This window comes from Orbicella franksi, chromosome 8 (genome assembly GCF_964199315.1).
Source record: "Orbicella franksi chromosome 8, jaOrbFran1.1, whole genome shotgun sequence".
NCBI lineage: Eukaryota > Metazoa > Cnidaria > Anthozoa > Scleractinia > Merulinidae > Orbicella > Orbicella franksi.
Window position 1 is genome coordinate 26,306,030 of NC_138152.1, and position 16,892 is coordinate 26,322,921.

At 40.6% G+C, this 16,892-nt stretch overlaps 1 protein-coding gene across 4 annotated transcripts in view; it reads right to left on the bottom strand.

Moving 5' to 3' along the window:
- Positions 1-16,892, bottom strand: part of LOC145494554 (cadherin-23-like) — a 60,211-nt gene that overhangs the window by 14,422 nt on the left and 28,897 nt on the right. For all 4 annotated transcript variants that reach the window (XM_081474047.1, XM_081474049.1, XM_081474048.1 and 1 more), the window contains exons 14-35: positions 16,725-16,889; positions 16,242-16,309; positions 15,212-15,458; positions 14,420-14,458; positions 13,786-13,902; positions 12,907-13,035; positions 12,178-12,402; positions 11,414-11,650; positions 10,372-10,515; positions 9,499-9,679; positions 9,252-9,376; positions 7,913-8,224; positions 6,792-6,911; positions 6,273-6,339; positions 5,459-5,809; positions 4,292-5,220; positions 3,814-3,927; positions 3,023-3,200; positions 2,398-2,492; positions 1,948-2,088; positions 1,228-1,327; positions 316-761 (exon numbers count right to left, since the gene is read on the bottom strand). In XM_081474047.1, coding sequence (XP_081330173.1) covers positions 316-761; positions 1,228-1,327; positions 1,948-2,088; positions 2,398-2,492; positions 3,023-3,200; positions 3,814-3,927; positions 4,292-5,220; positions 5,459-5,809; positions 6,273-6,339; positions 6,792-6,911; positions 7,913-8,224; positions 9,252-9,376; positions 9,499-9,679; positions 10,372-10,515; positions 11,414-11,650; positions 12,178-12,402; positions 12,907-13,035; positions 13,786-13,902; positions 14,420-14,458; positions 15,212-15,458; positions 16,242-16,309; positions 16,725-16,889 — 4,530 coding nt within the window. The remainder of the gene's footprint in view (positions 1-315; positions 762-1,227; positions 1,328-1,947; positions 2,089-2,397; positions 2,493-3,022; positions 3,201-3,813; positions 3,928-4,291; positions 5,221-5,458; positions 5,810-6,272; positions 6,340-6,791; positions 6,912-7,912; positions 8,225-9,251; positions 9,377-9,498; positions 9,680-10,371; positions 10,516-11,413; positions 11,651-12,177; positions 12,403-12,906; positions 13,036-13,785; positions 13,903-14,419; positions 14,459-15,211; positions 15,459-16,241; positions 16,310-16,724; positions 16,890-16,892) is intronic.

The window sequence follows — 16,892 nt, forward strand, 5'->3', positions numbered from 1 at the left end:
CTTGTCAGATGATCTCTCCACCTGGAAAAGGAAAGGACACGGCTGCTTCGCAGGCTACCAACCTCTAACCTATTCTGCTGCGGTCGGGACAATTTCTTTTCTTTTAAATGTTCCCAAAAGCTATAAGGCCTGGGTCCTAAACGTCTAGCAGATTTAGGCTTGCCCGATTAGTTAGGAGGGTAAGTCATACGTAGCCCCTGGTTCTCCAAGTTTTGTGTTGGTGAGGCAATCATCACAAGCCATAAATAAGGACTCAGTCATTAATTCAAGTTAATTTTGAGGAACTAATCAAGAAATGACACGTTCAGTGCTTACAAGAACTGTTGATTTTTGCTCTGTGTTATTCACTCGGCTGATGGCGGCTACAGTCAGTTTGTACTCTGATACTTTTTCACGATCGAGCCCATCTCCAGACCAATTCAAGTACACTGTGCCATTTAACTCGCCAATAATAAACTTTCTCTCGTCATCGCCTCCATCGATGCTGTAATATATAGTCTTGTGCGCTTCGTCTGCATCCATGTCCGTGGCGTTCACTTGGGCGACAAACGTGCCCGCAGTGGCATTTTCTAATAGGCTTGCGGTATACTCATCTTGGTGGAAAACAGGAGCATTATCGTCTACGTCACTAACGGTTACTAGGAGACTTGTATAGCCCGAGAGGGCGGGGCTGCCTAGGTCGCGAGCTTCGATTGTGATGTTGTAAAAATTCTTCGTTTCGTGGTCCAGTTTTTGCCTGAGGGTGATGACGCCAGAAGTTGCTGTAGCAAAGAAACGAGAGGATAATTTGAACACTTGAATCCCTACTTGATATCAGCAAATTTGTTTAGCTACCTTAAGTTACAAGTTAAACTATAATCGTTTTTGCTAGCCCGAGCAACATTATGCAAAAATTGTTGTCCACTCTACGCCCTGTCCACAACACGCCGGAGAACTTTGGAAACAGCATTTTCACTATCAAAACGCATCAAATGGTTTCCGTCCACATTATCCCGGAAAAAAATTGAAAACGCAACAATCACCGGGCATTTTGGATTTGTGTTTGACGAAAACTCGGGCAGGGAAATCACGTGATAATCGTGACATCGTCGTTTCCGTAAAGCTCCATTTTCGCGACGGATTAGTGCGGACGGTAGTCCTAACGTTAACCGTAGAAATAAAGCTGCGTTTTCAAATTTCTTCGGCGTAATGGGGTCGGAACCTGATTGGTCACTGAAGCATTCTTACCGCCTATAGCAAACTGATCATCGGGATCTCCACTTTCAATGCTGTATCGAAACTGACCGTTCCCTCCTTCGTCAGGATCCGTTGCAGAAACAGTTTCCACCTGTAGAATAAAGATTTTAAAAAAATATCGTTACAGCTGAGTAAATTAGGATACGCGTGAAAATCGAACTAAGTGAACTGAATACGCCATAGACGTTATGTCTTGTAGAATAAAACCCCTGGGGGAATCCCATGTGAAAAGGTCGGGGATGTTTGTCAGAAAATCTGAATTACACCCCTAAAGAAGACCAGCCTGGGCTTGGCTCGAGTTTTGTTTGACCTCTAAAAGATACAATTCGAAAAAGGAGCCCGGGCTGGTAGGCTGCACTAGAGTGAGCAGCGAAAATCGAGCATAAAAACGGAATTGAGAGCATTTTTTTTTTTAATCGTTACCTTTTTGAGTACACCATAAAAAATACTTTGACAACTACAAATGGTGGCATTTCGTCCTGATCACCCTTAAAGAGACCAAAATCCATGATTTACACCCCTAAGCGAGACAAGGATTACCCCTGATCTTTTCACGTGGTTGTCCCCCTTTGGAACAAAGCCACCTTCAAGAGGCTTCATTACGGAGCTAAATAACGCTTCGTATCGGTGGTATTCAATGCAACGCTTCAATTGCATGACCAAAATCAAAGAAGTAAATAGCAATTGTAGGAGGTGATTCAAAGGTCGTACCGTAGTTTTGGGGAATGCACTCTCTCGCACTGTCACGTTGTAGGTTGCTTGCTGGAAAGTTGGCGCGTTGTCATTTACATCAGTTATTACAACTGTGACCGTTGCGTTACTTTCCAGAGATGGGCTTCCGTTGTCTCGTGCCTAGAGGAATCAAAAATGAAATTAGAAAAAGTGAGTCGGAACAGATTGGACAGCGGAGCAGAGCACAGTAGAAAATAGTAGAGCAAAGCAGAGAAGAGCAGAACAAAGGTGACAATACGAGAGAAGAGAAGATCAGGGAATTAAGAGCAAAGCAGAGGAGAGTTGACGAGAGGGGAGGAGAGGAAAGAAGAGAAGAGAAGAGAAGAGAAGAGAAGAGAAAAGAAGCAGTGCATATTTAATTTTCTTCTTTTTTCTTACAAAACTAAGGCTTCTAAATGGCAGTGAGAGAAACTTATAGTATATTCTTACAATGACGACTAAGGTGAAGGAGCTGTTGGTCTCTCTGTCTAGTTTTCCAGTAGTCTCGATATCGCCTGTTGTTTCATTCACAGTGAGAGGGAGACCTAAGCACAAATATATACAAAATAACTTGAGTAAAGTAAAGTAAAGTAAACTCCTTTATTTAAAACACGATTATCGTTTAAGCACTACATGCTTGAGGGTCGTGTATCTGAGTTTATTGCCACAAAACGAAGCAACATATACATTTGTGAAAATGGGACTCTCGCAGTTACAACAGCCACAATATAACAAGCTGAGAAATAAGTAATGATGAGGGAGCTTTCATTCAGGGATAAAAACTATGACGACCGCGCACCGTCAGGAGATCACCTCTCCGATCACCTCCCCTCCGTCCCTCCCTCCGTCCCTCCCTCCCTCTCTCCCTTCCTCTCCTCCCTTCCCTCTCTCAGTACCTCCGGTTCTTCCTGTCTCACTGTCTTCTTTCCTCATTTCCTTACTTTTTGACTCTCTCCCTCCATTTCGTCCTCCCCTCTCTCTCTGTCCTGCTAACCTATCCAGCTAGTTATCTAGCGAGCTCCACTCAGGCTACCTACGTACCTAACTTAAAACTCTATTCCAATATTACACTCACTTCCATCTTCTGCCGTTATGAGAAAAGATATCTTCGCGTTTATTCCTTTGTCCTCATCCGAGGCAGTCACCGTTCCCACGAGATGTCCAATATCGACATTTTCAGCAACTCGGAAGTCGTAATTTGATCGCGTGAAGACGGGCGGGTGATCATTATCATCCAACACAGTTACAATAACCTGTAAAGAACACAAACAGGCAAATATCACTTCTTGCAGTCTGCCTGATGTTGTTGGTAATGTGCTGGATTAGTAACAGCGAAGGTACGGCTGTTGCCTGTTCATGAATTATGACTGGAAAGCCGAGCTTTAATTTTTAGGTCGTCATTTTCTTGTGGACGTCGCCTTGACAAAGTTGTATTCTTTCGTCAGCCTTTACATTCTTAAACGGTCCTAAAAAAATCCAAATTTCGATCAAAATGCATCCGAGGCTGTCCCAGTTACATAAGAATTCCGGTTTTCTTTGATATATTTGTGAAAGAAATATCGGAAAATCGAGGGTTAACGTTGGAAAAATAAGAATTCCACTGTTTTTATCTCCGAGTTGTCGGCGCCTACCAATGGACTGATCCTACGCACTTTATTAATAAAATTAGTGATGTTTCAGGGGTACACAAGAACCTTAACAAGAATATTCATTTAAGACTGTATCAAATAGGCCTTCGATTAGTATAGGTTCCATGTTTGTAAGAGGCATACGAGAACCAGTTGACCGTGTACGCGTCAACTTATTTGTGTTTGATGCATGTCGATCAAAATAGGAACGTACAAAAATTAAAGGTGTCATGTTCACCTGTGTTGTTCCCTGGCGGCTTCTTATTGCATCGTCTGCAGCCAATACGGTCAAGGTATACGACTCGGCACCAGCTTGCTCTCGATCTAAGCGAACAGCTGTGGTAATGTTTCCCTGGAAATAGCCCAAACCGTGACATTAGAAAGTGAAGTTCGTTTTTGTGTTCTAATTTAAAAGCTGAATTTAGCATGAACGGCAAATGTATTATAGCACTCATAGTTACCGTATAGCCGGATTATTGTTCATTTGGTATTGGATTTAAAAGTTAGAGCAGAAGGTAAGGGCTTGCTGTGTGATCCAGGTAATAGGTTTTAGCGATACATCTATTTCAACTTACGAACCCGAAGCAAACGATTTTCTACTTCAGACTGAAATGTTTGAATCTGAAGCCCATATTTGCAGATTTTGTATTAAACCTAAGTTTATCTGAGGTGTTTGTACTGTACAAGTAATATATGAGTTTGAAAATAAATCTTACGGTATCCTGGTCGATTTGGAATCGAAAGTTGCCTCCCGTAAGTCCATAAGAAAGCCTCGCATTGATTCCTTCATCCTTGTCGGTTGCTGTGACTACCAGAAGCGGAGTACCAATTGGCTGATTTTCCATAACATAAGCTTGATATACAGTCTTGTTGAAAGTCGGGCTGTTATCATTGATATCGACCAGATTGACAGACACCTCGACTTCAGACGACAATGGTGGAGAACCCAGGTCAGTTGCACGAACGGTGAAGTTAAAATATGGCGACAACTCACGATCAAGCTCGTTATCAGCTTGGGAAATAAGTCCGCTAACGGGGTCGATCGCTACGTATTTTGTAGCGTTGCCCACGATACTGAATCTTATCTCGGCGTTTCTGCCCGTATCGGCATCCCTTGCTGCAACTGTCAGAATACTTGTGTCTTTTGGTGATTCCTCTCTGTAATCCTGCACGTAGAAAACCTTTGTAAACACTGGCGTACGATCGTTGACATCATCAACCTTAATCACGATCTTCACTTCATCCGACGTCAGATTAACGCTATCGGTAGCCTGTACGTATGCCACATGTTCAGTCATATTTTCCCTGTCGAGATCTTTGGCAGTCGTTATCACACCCGTGGTCCGGTTTATACGAAAATGTCCACTCGAATCGCGCTCTGTTAGGGAATAAGTAAGCGTATCGCCAATATCCTTGTCTTGCGCCATGAGCTGAGTTACTTTCGTACCAATAGAAGCATTCTCTGAGACATGAAATGTTAACACTTCGCTTTCAAAGAAAGGTTTTTCGTCGATAACGTCTGTGACCGTGATGTTAACTTGACACTCTCCTTCCATTGCATTTTGCCCTATGTTTGCTGCTGTTACATAAAGTACATAATGACTTTTGAATTCTCTATCCAAGTTAGAATCTACAATGATATCACCTGAAATGGAATAAGAACTTATCAGTTTATGCTGCCTCAGCGATATTTAAGAACAAAGTTTGTGAGAGAGCGGAGAGAAACAGAAGGCTAGAGACATAAGTAGTGTAGGGCATACCAAATCATATTTCGCTAGAATGAGATAGATTGCAAGGTAGGATTTTGAAATATTTGGGAGCGAAATTACCGTCTGAAATATTTTCCCAACATGTGCTAACAATTTTAAACGCTGTACACGAACCTGTTGCTCTATTGATATAAAACTTGGCATCTGCTCCTGTCGATGTATATGTGATCTCCTTATTCAAAACCAAAAAGTCAAGATCTGTGGCGGTCACCCTCCTGACTGTTGTCCCGCGGGAAGCGTCCTCAGACACGTTTGCATAATACACCTGCTGACTAAACCGGGGCCGTTCGTCATTGACATCTGTTATTTTGACTACCAGTGGGACCGACGATGTTTTGTTACCGCCATCGGAGGCAATTAGTGTCAAATGGTAAGAGTCGTTCCTTTCTCTGTCAAGAGAATTGTTGTGGCGTGTGGTGATGACTGCCGTTGTTCTGTTGATTTCGAAATTGTCTGATCCAGGACCTGGGCGTAAAGAACAGTAAATAAGACGTCATTTAAATAGATGAGTCCAAATGTATTGGGGGCAATGCTGATCAAGTTCTTGTTTTTGCGCGAGCTCGCATTGCAAGAATGCACATGAGTATTTTCTAACATGAGCTTAATTATCCGGAACAATAAAGTGTATAATTCTTTACTAGCATGGACCTCAAAGTGTACGTTTCCACACATCAAGAACCAAGAGAATATATAACCTCTTGCAAGAAACTAATCACTTTTCGAACCAACCAGACTGCGATAAATCTAAAAATTAATCAGACCAAAGAGCTTTTCACTTTGATTTCAAGAGGACGTCTGCTTATATTGACAATATATCAGTTACCAGCGACGTTATTTCTCTAGCCAATACTGATCATTACAATTATTTACTCCTGATTAACGAATTGATAGATGTCCTTACTAGTTAGGTATTCATCACAAGCCTCACCTTGAAGAGAAAATGAAATCTCAGCATTGACGCCTTCGTCTGCATCTGTAGCGCTTATGGTGACGGTCTGCGTTAAAAGAAATATTTTCATGAGAAACAATTGCTTTAATCAAAACTACCTTAGAAGTTTCTCACAGTATGTGAAAGTTGGTACACTTCTTAACCAGACTATCCCCACCCCTCACAGATTTGTTCTTTCTTCAGGAGGACGAGCTGTTCACGACCTGCAAAGATTCAAATAGCTCCCATAAAATCCTCAGAGATTTGACTCAGTGAATTAATTGACTTTGAGCTACTTTGGTCTTGCAGTTATTATGTAACTTATTTTACTTAACTGTTGACAAAAAGCAATATCCAAATTCCAATGCGACCAGGATAGCGGACTCGCCTGAAAACCAGTTAAGGCTGAAGTGGCTTCCTTTCAAAATATTGTAATTTATTTATTATTTATTTATCTTTATTTTTTTTCTTTACATATTAATTTACAGAGCAATCAGTAGGAGATTATTTAAGACCTACAGGTACAACAGTTGTTCCTGCCATGGAGTTCTCTGCAATGGCTGCCTCATACGAGTTCTCTTTGAACTGTGGTGGACTGTCGTTTTCATCCAGCACTTTTATTACAAGGTCTGCGAATGCCTGAAAAATTATGAAACAAATAAAATGAGAAACGACAAAACGACAGTTTATTATAATGTCATGGTATAATGATGTATTCTTGAAATTTGGAAACAGAGGAATCAAGTATTAATTTCACTCGCATGCGAAAGAAAGCATTTACTTGTCAACTTTTAATAAAGATAAGACGCTGTAAACATGTCCATGGAGCAAATTTTATTGTGTAGCCAGTGCAGTTTAATTGTTCATGTTTTATTTTCCCGTTAAGAAATAATTTACTAAGAATACATGGTCTATGAAGCAAATATAAAGACTGCTCAACCTATCGAGGTTTGGCACGGCAGCCATGTTGCATGGCAGGAACATTGAAAATGTCTTGCATTAGAAAGAACATTTTTTCCCATAGGAAAAAGATCTGTTCCTACCATGCAACATGGCTGCGGTGGAAACTTCTATTGGGAAAAGGTTAACTGAGTTAGACTCGAGTGAGGATAAGGGTTGAACAAACAAAGAGACAAACCTAGATACTAAGGTTGGTATTTGCGTTTGCAAAATCGTGTACAGCGGCTATCCCTATATTGGTTCGTTCCTTAACTGTTTGCAGCTCTAAACCCCTCGAGGGGAGCGGGGGGAGGGAGGGGGTATGGAGGGCTACTCCCATAAAATTGAGTGAAGGTGTTCGGCTCGTTTCTCAAAACGATTTTCCCTAGCCTTTTTATGAACTGACCAAGAATTTGATACCCTATTTAACGTCCTAACCCTTAAATCAATACCCTGTTTCAGACCTGCCTTGTTGTAGAAGAAGGAGCTTCTTTTTGTTTTCTAAAAAAAACCTTACCTAATCAGGGGCCTATTCAAGACTTAAATATGAAAACCATACCCCATTTGAGACCAAAATAGCCCAAAATCGATACCATATTGATAACCAAAACGGCTAAAACACCATACCCTTTGTGGCCACACATACCTACATAGCCCATATAAGGAAGTACCTCCACCCAGTCCCTAAACACTAAACTTACCTTTCTACTAGAAGGATGTCCTCCGTCCTCAGCCTGTACAGTGAGTGAGTATTCTTTAATATTCTCCCGGTCAATAACTCCCTTAACTGTTACCATTCCTGTTTGATTGTTGATCTCAAATGCGTCGCCTGTATTGCCACTGGTGATCGCGTAAGACACTCGGCCATTGGCCTCTTGATCCTGGTCAGTTGCGTAAACTGTTACGACGCTCGTGCTCACGTTGGAATTTTCCATCACGTGAGCAAGGTACAAAGACTGGTTGAAGACTGGGTCATTGTCGTTGACATCGTCAACAATGATGGACACGACCGTCTACAAACAAAGATGTGGCATATATTATTACCAGTAATTAACATAACGATTAAAGTAAGGTCCGTTAAGTCATCGGTACCGGTGCTTAACTCGCTTTCTAAATAATGATGCAGCCAGAGTATATCTCCCCTCCCCCCACCCTATGCCAGTCCATTGTCAGTTACCCACGACATTTATTTTTGGGTTTACGCAACCAAAAAGTGACGCTAGGCTTATTAATTTACATTTCACGCAACAAATAGATTACGAGCTCGAGATTTCTATCGCGTGACAGTCGGAGCAAGTTGAATCTTTGTAGATCGCAGCCCGAGTCAACAATCACGTATAGAAATCGAGAGCGAATAATATAATTGTTTTAGTATACAGATACTAGTCGTTCAAAACTCTGTGTAAACCTTCTTTACAGACATTGCAAAAATGCAAAGAGGCGGCCGCGCACACTGCTAGGCTACTCACTATCTATCACAGAATAGATAGTGAGTAGCGTAGCCAATAAGAGAACGGCATTCGTGATAGAACGCGAGTGGATTTATACTTATAATTAATAATTTCATGTATCTCTAGGTCTATTCAGTGTGCCAATCAGCAAGCATTAGAACTCCCCATGTGTATTCAACATGCAAAAACAAATTGCACTTCCAAATGGCAATATTGATAATTCACCTTCGTGGTTCACGTTCTCCAAAAGGGCAGAATTTAGACTCTTTACGTTGTCGTTTTGCCGAGGATGATAACAGAAATATACCAATTATATTATCGCGGTGTATGGACAATACTCTGCTCAATAAATTCTTAGTTTAATGACGCTCTCTTTGCCGTTGAAGTCTTAGTGGGTTGCGTGGTCTCCATCTTTTGTCACGTGCTATTGGAGAGCATGACTCCTGCTGTTTTACAGGACAACTTATAACTGAGCAGGCGTAAAACTTAGCTTTGATGCGAAATGAGTTTTAAGAATTAAGATAGAGGTGTATACAAAGTTCTGTCTTGTAGAAGTTCTCAATTTGACTTAAGTTTAATAATCACTTACCGTATTAGATCTGCTTGGTTGACCCTGGTCCTTTGCTTCAACGGTAAGGGTATACAAGGATTTCACTTCAGCATCTAATGTTTTCTTGACTAAGATGTAACCACCCGAGGATATTTCAAAATCACCTAGATTGGTAAAATACACAGCATAAATGTTTTTTTTTGTTGTTGTTTTTTTTTTGTAAGCGAACGTCAAGTTTGGAAACGGCCATATAATGAGCAAAAGAGCACTAAATCTAATGGCTAACCATCGGTGTTTCCACCAGTAATGTTGTACACGACTTTGCCAGCGAATCCCAGGTCTTCATCCAAGGCTGGGACCTGGATGACGTTACTCTCAGGCCGAGCCGCCTCGCTGACGTGGGTGGACTGGGGTGGATTGATAAACTGTGGCGTGTTGTCGTTGACGTCATTGACTATAACGGTTACCTTTCGAAATAAAACAGAAAGAGAATACGTTTGCAGCGTAACTTAACAAAAGCAAAAGAAATTACATGGAGGGTTTTGTGTATATGTGAACCATTATTCAGTAGTTTCTTGTATTACATTAGAGAAGTACCTCCCTATTTCTACAGCCGCCGTGTTGATTTTCCTAAAATGTAAAGTAAGTTAGTAGTTTCCAAAGGAGGCAAACTGAAAGGCTGAGATCGGCAAATAGTACCCAGTTCTTTTGTTTTTCAATGTATAAAAACTTCCAGGATATTCAAGTTGGAAATTAAATGGAACAAGACTTTGGGCCCTCGTTCACAGAGCCATTAAACTAGTCTGACCACAGATGTTTATTTCTTTGTTACGAGATATTTTTCCTCGAGAGCGCTAGAAATGTGAGGGCGCGCGAGCGAGTGTGGAGCGCGAGCGAGTGTGGCGCGCGAGCGAGTGTGGAGCGCGAGAACGGTTACGAAGAGGGCGCAAAACGATTTTAAAACTCTGTTTCTGTCTTTTCCCAAGGCCTCCTCCGTTGCGTGTGGGCTTTCTAAAATCGCCTACTGCAGTTAAAACTTTTGCTTGCGATCTCGACAAACTGAAGAAAAAATAGAGGGTCTGTGAACATAATTCTAAACAAACAAACAAACAGACAAACAAACAAACGAACCAACATTAAAACAGAAACATACTCTTACCCTAACAGTAGAACTTTTTCGCTTATTGCTAGAAAGAGCTTGGTCAGTAGCTGTAATATCAAGAGAAAACACTCCTCTTTCCTGCGCATCCAAAGTCATGTCCGAGTTCTCTCTGTCCAAAACTTTACGCACGGACAAAACCCCCTTAGAAACAAATCAAGAAAAAAAAAAAACAATTACGTTCCGTAGTTCTGACTGTCCCGGCCCCTTTCCAAATGGAAAAAGAAACAAAGAAAGAACTGCACGCATTGTATTAGCGAATGTGTTCATGTAATCATTTAGCAAGGGTTGAGGCTGACAGGCACGAGTTTATACAAGCTCCATCAGTAACTCCCGGAGGAAATGTCATATGAAAAGGTCGGGGGTGCCCGTCGGAAAATTTGAATTAAACTCCTAAGAGAGACCAATTTGAGCGTCGCTCGAGCTTTATTTGACCTTTAAAAGATGCACTTCAAACGGAATAGGCTCGGTTACTAGTAGGCCAAACCCGAGAGACCGGCGGAAATCGAATCTAAAATCGAAAATAAGAGCGTTTTTTATTTATTATTTTTTCGAGTGCACCCCAAACGATACTTTGACAGATAAAAATAATGGCGTTTTTGTCATCAGCACCCTGAGCGAGACCAGAATCTTTGTTTTATACCCTTAAGCGAGACGATGAGCTTCCTGGATTTTTTCATCTTGAGTCCCCCCCTCCCACCCCCCGGGCAATTAGGCGATTTGCCTCTGTTAGACCTGATTAGTGGTAGTTCTCTTTATAAGGAAGAATACCATTAGTTTGGGCGTAAATGCAAACCTACGACCGTACAAGAGAAAAAGGGAGAATGATTGGGGAGGGAGGGGGGGGGGGGCAATATGAAACCTCGTCATGTTTTCTTTATCATAAAAAACCTTTGAATCTCCCCAAAGGATAGAGGTGAGTAGCTTCTACAAGTTCAAGGTAATTCTGTTTCCAGAACAATTCTGTGAAGGATGGGGTTAGAGTAATGGCTGCCCCCGGTAGTTAATAGCATTCAGTATGAAGCAGGAAAGTCAAACATACTGTGGTCGAATTTAGCTGGAAGTAACCATGTTCATCTCCAGACATGGAATAGACGATCTCAGCATTTGCTCCTGCGTCTTTATCAGTAGCATTAACATCGATAATGACACTGTTTACACTCTCTGGGCCTTCGTCAGTAAGTCTGATGTACGTGGAAAGGGATGCGGAAGGACTGGGAACAAACTCTGGAGTATTGTCGTTTATATCGAGTATTTCCACGTGTAAAACTGACGAGTCCTACAGAAAAACGGCAATAGAATATTTACATTAAAATTCGCTTAGTATCCGGATGCTTTTCAACTTTTTTTTTTTTGCTCAATGAAAGGGGTTTATAGAGGAAAGGCAATTACCCTCGCCTAACATCTGGCGGAAATATTCAAACTTGATGCTCGCTATATTTACCCCGGCGGAGTATGGAATTAAACTAACTCAAAACTGACAAAACAAATACTCTGTCATCCCGAAACTTAATTAAATTTGGCGCACCGAGTACTAATACTGCAAAATAGGACATTAAGAAGGACCTTATGCGTTTATTCAGTTAAAAAATGTTGTCATAACGAAACGACCTTCAAATGAGGAGCGTTTCATTTAGAGGCGATGACTGAACAAGGCAAGCGATAATTTGGATCATTATGCGAATCGTGTCGAAAAACTTTAATTTAGTTTTTTTGGGTATCCTGAGAGGATGAAAAGTTTTTAGTTAGTGGTATTTCCGCTACGTACATAACTTAAATAATTTTACTGCTGCTGTTAGTGCCTACCCACAACATTGGATTCCCAGCGTCAGTGACATTAATTGTCAGGTTGTAGTTTGAATGTAGCTCTCGGTCCAATCCTGTAGGAGATATCTGCAGCACACCAGTGTTGCTGTTCAAGATGAATTCTCCATTATTACCCGATGAGATTGCATAGGTTAATTTCTTGTTGCTTCCTGCATCTCGATCGGTCGCTTGAAGAGTGTAAACAACTGTTCCCCCGCCTACACCCTGTAGGGAACAAAATCATTATATCAATCAGGGTAAAGATGATAGTAAATTAAAGACCGTCCTAAGTTTCTTTAGTTAAACGGACTAGTGACTGAGTCAGTTAACTTTGCCTTCACTATACAACCGAACACACTCAAAGGTTGAGGCATGGGCGCGTTGGTCAGCCAGGCCCAAGATATGTTTTAATTGTGACAATAAGCTTTCAAGAAAGTGGATAAAAGATACATCAAGTAACGTGCTACATGCGTCAAACCGGACACGTAAACCCCAAAAACCTCTTGTAAAGAAAAATAGGGACCGTGTACCCTGGGAGGGGGGGGACGGGATGGGTGAATGTTAACTAAAACGTTCATTAAGGATAGTTTTACCACAGGGCAACAAATTTGGATCTCTAGGAGAAGGCTTTATGAAAGGCTCTACACAATCGTTACCTTAAACAACCTCACCTGGCTAAACACATCCCTGCAAAAACGTGTTCTTAAGTGAATTCGCATACAACCTTACCTCGCTAACTCTGGTTGTGAGGTTGTCACCGCCTGAAATCACTGGTGGATTATCGTTCAAATCAAGCACTGTGACAGCAAGAACTGTTGTTGTGTTTCTCGGCGGGTTTCCATGATCGTATGCCATGATCTTTTACAGAACAAAGAAAATAAAAAAAAGAAGTTTAACATGCCTTCATTACGTCAGTTGAAAAAAGGAAAAACGTTTTCGAAGATTACTGAGTCAGAGATAGAGGAGATACTACAGCGTTTTTGAGCAATCGATTTTCAACAGTTTTCAATGTGACACTATTTCGTTTTCTTTTTCAACGATAGTCTACTTCTTGCTATAAAAATACAACTGCATTTTGCTTAGGGAAAAGAAAATAGTGACTTTGCGTCCACATTTTGTGAAAGACAATCAGCTGGCATCTCTTGCCAAGCCCTCGTTTAATTTCCCCATCAGACGTACATTCGAGCTGAGAATCGAGCGAAACAACAAACAACAACAACAACAACAAGAAGTTAATATTTAAAGTAGCTTTACAAAATACTCCTTTAGCATAAATGATTGGCTGTTAATGGCGTTTATAAAATGAAAAACTCGGGATCTAAGCACATCTTTCTATTGCTACGTCAGTATGCTAGTCTGAACAACAGCAACGATCCTGGACAATTTAAACACGATTTTGTTTAAAGGTTTGCTTGAGGGGTCGTGTACCTAGCTAAACCTTTAAGAAAAGGCATCAATATGCATGTGCAGTAATAATAAATTGTTCAAATCTGAATGTCGGACAGAAAATGTGTGAACTTGGAGACTTTTAAATTTGTTTTGCTGTTAAAAAGACTGAAAATAACGTTACAGATAAAAACTTGTTCAAACCTGATGATAATATCTTACCGTGAGTAAATACGACGACTCCGTTTCGCGGTCAAGTTTCTTTGTTGTTGTCACCACGCCACTGCTATTAATAGCGAAAGCACCGTTGGTATTTCCATCCGTTATGTTAAAGGAAACCTAAACGATGAAATAGAATGTGTAAGTGAAGATTTAATCTTTACTCCCTACACATAATTTACTGCGTAACAATCGTTACATAGAGAATAATACATGGGCACGCATAGATATGTCATTTCTCTTCGAGTGTTCAATGCAACTCGAAATCTCACGAGTGGGATATAAAGTTGAACACGAGAAAAACATACTAAAAATGACGTCGTTTGCGATTTTCAGGAGATTTCCGACCATTTTCCGAAGATTTTCGAAGATTCTCCAAACGTTGTCCGAAGGCCGTTTCCGAAATCTCCGAAGATTGCCGAAGATTTCTGACGATAACTGAGGATTGCCGAAGACCTCCGAGGAAGTTCCGAAGATGTTTCGCTCATACATACAATTACTCATCGATATCATCACAGTGAAAAATTATCGTGACTATTATGACATTTTTTCAGGGTTGGAAATCCTTGTACAGCCGCAGTTTATATAATAAAATTATTTTTGCTGTAGTAGACCACATAATCGTGTCCGTTATTACCTTAGCGTTGTCTCCACTGTCCACATCTGTAGCTGACACCTAAAAATGCGAAACAAATACTTAGTTTCTCGCCGCTAATTGAGACGTGACTTGCCCTCGCTAGATATATAACTGTTGAAGGTTTAAGAGCTGCGATGTCCTCGTTTGGAACATCAAAGTGTTCCCCCAGCTTTTCCGCGATTCTAGAAATTGCCATGGAGACGGTTTTTGGAATTGCAGATTCACTGGATATTTCTTGATACAAGCTATTTGCGGACTTTTAATATGTTTAGGTCTTTCAGATACTTTGAAGCTAATTTAGACCATTTTAGCGTTTAATCATTGTTTCGAGGTAATTTGTCTATCGGAGAGCTCTTCTAAATTTATCTGGTAGACTATCAGTAATATTGAAAAGCTTGACGCTTGAAGTACAGTGCATATGGGATGAGATTGTCGCAAGCTATCAACACTTCGTTTTAGGTTGCACCAAAAAAATTTCGGTACGTATTTATATTTCAGTACTTGTTGGGAAGAGGCACTGAAAAAGCCAAGTTCCTCCATCAAGAACATAAAACAAACATAGCCCTCTCAATCTCGGACCAGGCTCTCGGTAGTTAGGGAACCTCCGTCTTTTTTCTCTCGCTCGCCTCCTTTTTTTCGCTCGTCCCCAACTACCTAGAGCCTGGAACAGGCTACTTCATTTCAAGTTCAAAGCGCAAACCTAGTTAATGTTTCTATTTCGCTACGAAAGGTTTACCCAGTGAAATCTCTCTATATGTCGCGTGCGACGACAGGTATAGGAAATTTACAGACCTGATAAACAAAAACAACGTCCGTTTGGTTTTCCTTGATATCAGCGGCATACGGTGTATTCAGGAAAATCGGGTCGTTATCGTTGATGTCCTTCAAGAAAACATGGATTTTGGTTACGTAATTTTTGTTTTCCTCATAGAATCTTCCTCCGTCGTTTGCGAGCATAAAGAACACAAACTCTGTGCTTTTCTCGTAATCTAAGACTTTGGTGGCTTTGATGGTACCATTTGTTGACTCGACTGTGAAGCTGTCAAAAAAAAAAGAAAACAGGAGTGATTGACTTAGATTCGTTTTCTGAATAGATTGAAAGGAAACAAAGACTAATATTTCCATTGATAATTCATTTTAGACCTAGATTATTAGAGGGTTTTCACTCACGTGGCCAGCAGCTATGAAAATTTATTGAAACAAAAGGAAGTGTTTACATAAGAAAAGAGTTCAACTCACACAGGATTGATTTGGTACACCAACATGACCGTATTTTCATTGTTTTGTAACACCAATATGGCTGCTGTGACGTCATGTGAAAACATTTTATGGCGTGTGTCGTTGGCCCCGTACGCGTCCACCGACCCCCGCAGAAATTTCAAAATGCAGCTTCATTTCTACGGTTAGGCCTACCGTCCATACTCGATCCGTCAAGAAAACAGAACTTTTCGTAAACGCTATTAAGCATACTGAAGGAATTTGGAAAGGCCGACTTTACGTTTTAGTGTGGACGGTAAACGTTTTATGATGACGTTACGCTAATCATGTGATTTCCCTTTGCGAATTTTCCTCAAACACAATCCAAAATGACGGACGAAGATACAAAAGGACTGAGAGCTAAGATCATCGTTTTTAAAATTCTTTTAAGGGTTTGTAAACACATTCTTATACTGCAAAAGAACTATTTATTTCAGAAACCAATAGTTCCCAGATGACATCTTAATGTCCTTTGAATTAGCAACATCGTCATACTTATAAAGTTTGCCCTATCAATATAACCTAATAAAATTAGTTATTTTTATGTAATTTTGGAGTGGTTTACCTTGATGCCCCAGCTCCATAAAGCTCGTAATTAATTTCTCCATAGGAACCAAGGTCAGCATCCGTAGCCTAGAGAGGCCATTCATTCCAAAAAAAAAAAAAAACATGAAAAAAGTAATAATATCACATGATTGTAAAATTTGTGCCAATTTAGCTAGTCAGTATTCGAAAGAAAACCAGGGTTGATTTACTGTCTACTATGTCTGCAATATCTAGAACCGTGAAATGCAATGGGTATGGCAATTCACCCATTGCTCCATGTTTATAAAAAAGCACGAATTAGCATTGCTTATAATCTCCATTTCTTTCCTTTGTGAGACATTCATTATATCCCAGCTACTAGGTTATCAGCAAATGTTCTTATACGAGAACGGCATAAAAAAAACCAAAACAAATGGCGATATGGTGATGCACAATTTGGTAGAATCAGTGTATCATTATTTGAGCAGCCTCTAAAATAATTTGCTAAGAAATAAAAACATACCGTTACTGTTCCGATGACAAAACCAACAGGGATTTCTTCATCGTAGGTGAAGTTGTACGAGCTCCTATTGAATGTGGGTTCGTTATCGTTGATGTTAATCAACTCAACTTCTATGAGAGCGAATCCTGAAAGCGCCTCACTCGTTTCGGTTTCATTTGCAAATATCTA